Here is a 3,212-nt window from a genome sequence, read left to right as displayed (position 1 = left end):
AAACACAGCTCTGTTCTATTTCATCAATTGCCAGAAAGAAATGAAATCCTCCAGCTGGAACTGTTTTGGCACAAAACATGAAGGAGAGTAATTAGCAATGGGCTTTATGGATCCATTCATATAAAATATCCTTTATTACTTATATAAAATTAATTTTATGGGTTTTTTTTCTTCATTCTTATTCCAGATTGAGGAACAATTGACTTTGGAAAAACTGCGTGAGTGGACCAGACCTGAGAATCTGCATGTCACTGACGTCAGTGTCAAGTTGCCCAGGTTCAAACTGGAAGAGAGCTACATCCTCAACTCTGACCTGGCCCGCCTGGGGTTGCAGGATCTCTTTGATAGTCGCAAGGCTGATCTATCCGGCATTTCAGGAGCCAGAGATATTTTTATATCAAAAATTGTCCACAAGTCCTTTGTGGAAGTGAATGAAGAGGGTACAGAGGCGGCAGCTGCCACTGGAGGCATTGCCACCTTCGCCATGTTGTTGCCAGAGGAAGAGTTCATTGCTGACCATCCATTCCTCTTCTTTATTCAGCACAATCCCACAGCGAACATCCTGTTCCTTGGTCGATTTTCCTCCCCTTAGGAGAAGGAGACTAAAATACAAGGTCGAGCTTAGTGCTTTGTTACCGAGTTTCTAATGATGACAGTTTTCATATATCTTTCCCAATAACCAGAACAAATCTGTAATTTCCTTTCTTAAGTTTGGCCCTGTTAATTTTGGCATGATATATATTCTTTTTTTACACTGCAAAAATTCCAGTGTTGCTTTTGGGGTTTTGGGGGTTTTTTTTGTTTGTTTGTTTGTTTGTTTTTGACACCTGGCTGGTACTAGTAATTGCTTTAGAATGCATCAAGTTAAAAAGAAAAAAGAGAGGAAATCAGTTGTGTACATTCTTGACAAGGTAGTAATCTATGAAATTGCTATGCTCTCCTGATAGCCATGGGAAACAAGACAGTCGTTTATTTTACAGCTGGGATTTTGGAAGCCATAATAGACAGACACCCTGACTGCTGAAAGGGAGGATTAAATACAGATGTTTAATTGAAATATAGGAGAGTGCCCCAATGAAGGGCACAGGTTAGGAAGACAAAGTCGTCTTGCCCCGTGATTCTGTCCCTTTTTTCTACAGGATTATTCTAGACAGGCTGTAGGTTTCACGTCATCAGTTAAAGGACCTCCTGGTCATAACCGGTGTCCCTTTTTTGTTCTCCTTATGTATGATATGGAGTTCATGGGTGATCGCACCCTCAAGGAGTGAGGGTCTTATGATGAAAGATGCCAAGAGACTAGGGGAGGAAAGACGCAGGAGGAGAAACCGTGGCAAGCAGGGGCAGAGACCTCGCTGTGGTGTCCCAGGTGCTTTCTGAGCCAGGCTCTTGACTTCTCTCACCCAGTCCGGGGGCTGTGGCGCTGGGGTGGCTTCGTGCAGTGCTGCAGTGGGGTGAGCTGGGGCTCTCGAATGCAAACCGCTGTCAATGCACACCTTCGAGGGGCCGAAATGCTGCCTTTTCTTGCTCCCGCAAGGCTGGTGGGCATCAAGAGTTAATAAAATTTCCTAAGATTCTGCAAGCCAGACTGGTCTCAGTTCTCTTCTTGTTTCTCCCGAATCTCAGACAAGCCAAGACTACAGAAGAGGGTTCTTGGCCTGACCGTACTGATGGTCGTGAGGGACTCCACAGAATAAAAACAATTTTATTTCCTCAGCTGTGTATTATTTATTCCATCAAACTAAAGAGAAAGAATGCATTCCTTGTTAATAAAGGCAAGCCCAGGCCTTGTGAATAAGAAAATTTCACAAATCTTTCTTGCTGGCAAGCTTCTTTTTTTTTTTTTGCTTAAAATACTAGCAGCACCTACTACCATATTCCAGGAAAAAATGAAAAGCAGTAGTCACTGCCTTCTGTAACTCTTCTCTTTTGGCTCTTCATCCTAAAGTACACTGTGATTAAACTACTTTACGAGTTTAATCATGTAGAAACTGAGCTGCAGGGACCTAGGCGACCCTGCCTGAATCCTTCTTTTTACATATGAGGGAACAGACCTATAGACGGTAAATAAGTTGTTAGAGGTCAAAACAATTGATAAGTTCCAGAGCAGAGACTATAGCCCAATTTATATTTTATGTGGAGAACATCTAACTCATGTAATGGTGAACTAGTTAACTCAGGCCTCTGAAGACAAGTAAAAAACCAAGAAAACAAAGTCAGCATCAGCCCAAAGGCAAGGAGAGCTAGCCTGACAGTGAAGAATTACTGTGCCAAGATCAGGAGAAACTGGAAATCTAGAGAGGTGAATCTGGAAACTGGGGCAGTGCCACTCCAGGGACATTCACCAGTCCAGGAGAGGTCAATGGAGAGTGAAGTGTGGATTTTGATAATGTTCAAGGGCCTGACAGTGAAGAATTACTGTGCCAAGATCAGGAGAAACTGGAAATCTAGAGAGGTGAATCTGGAAACTGGGGCAGTGCCACTCCAGGCACATTCACCAGTCCAGGAGAGGTCAATGGAGAGTGAAGTGTGGATTTTGATAATGTTCAAGGCTAGCTAGACAGTTTGGTCCTGTCAAGAGTGGTGCGTTCATTTGGCACCCCGAGTGCTCTACCCCTCAAGCACGAGTGCACCGGCTCAGAATGCAGCCCTGCTACACGTCACTGGACAGTCCAGACAGTCCCAGTTCCTGGAATGGGAGGCACAGGACAAACATCCTGGTTTGCCGCTGCTGCCCACAGGCACATGGTAGAAGCAAACAAAAATCATCTCTTGGGGAAAATTACTCTTAAACCTCAATTATTTTTTCAATAAGCTTTTCAAATACAACATCAAGCGTATGATGAAAGATAACTGGACTGCTGAGGAGCCATGACAACATCAACTAAAACCAGCACAAATAATAGAAAATAGAAACAGCAGTATAGGGAGTCCAAATATTGAAAAAGCCACACGAAAGTATAAAGCAACATTGTTTTCTATGATCAATATGCTAAAATACATATTGATACATAAAGGTTAAACACTTTAGCAGATAATTAGAAACTTAAAAGAGACACTGAAGGGAAAAACCCCGGCTGGAGCACAAAATAAGGCACAACGGGAGACAGGGACTCAACCGAAGTGCATCAGGCAGGCAAAGTGAACAAGCGGGGTGTCCCCTTGAAAGTGGGAGCAGCAGCAGGGAGACTCGGGGTGGGCCTTTTATATCCAGT

The 3,212-nt window shown here is 43.5% G+C and overlaps 1 protein-coding gene across 2 annotated transcripts in view; it reads left to right on the top strand.

The window, feature by feature from the left end:
- SERPINB1 (serpin peptidase inhibitor, clade B (ovalbumin), member 1) overlaps positions 1-806 on the top strand; it is a 9,106-nt gene extending 8,300 nt beyond the window's left edge. For both annotated transcript variants that reach the window (XM_008564043.1, XM_008564042.1), the window contains exon 7: positions 188-806. In XM_008564043.1, coding sequence (XP_008562265.1) covers positions 188-592 — 405 coding nt within the window. In that variant the 3' untranslated portion in view covers positions 593-806. The remainder of the gene's footprint in view (positions 1-187) is intronic.
- The last annotated feature ends 2,406 nt before the right edge of the window (positions 807-3,212 follow it).

This window comes from Galeopterus variegatus, unplaced genomic scaffold (genome assembly GCF_000696425.1).
Source record: "Galeopterus variegatus unplaced genomic scaffold, G_variegatus-3.0.2 Scaffold16274, whole genome shotgun sequence".
Lineage (NCBI taxonomy): Eukaryota > Metazoa > Chordata > Mammalia > Dermoptera > Cynocephalidae > Galeopterus > Galeopterus variegatus.
Note: the sequence above shows the minus strand (reverse complement) of the source record. Positions and strands in the feature narration are given on the sequence as shown.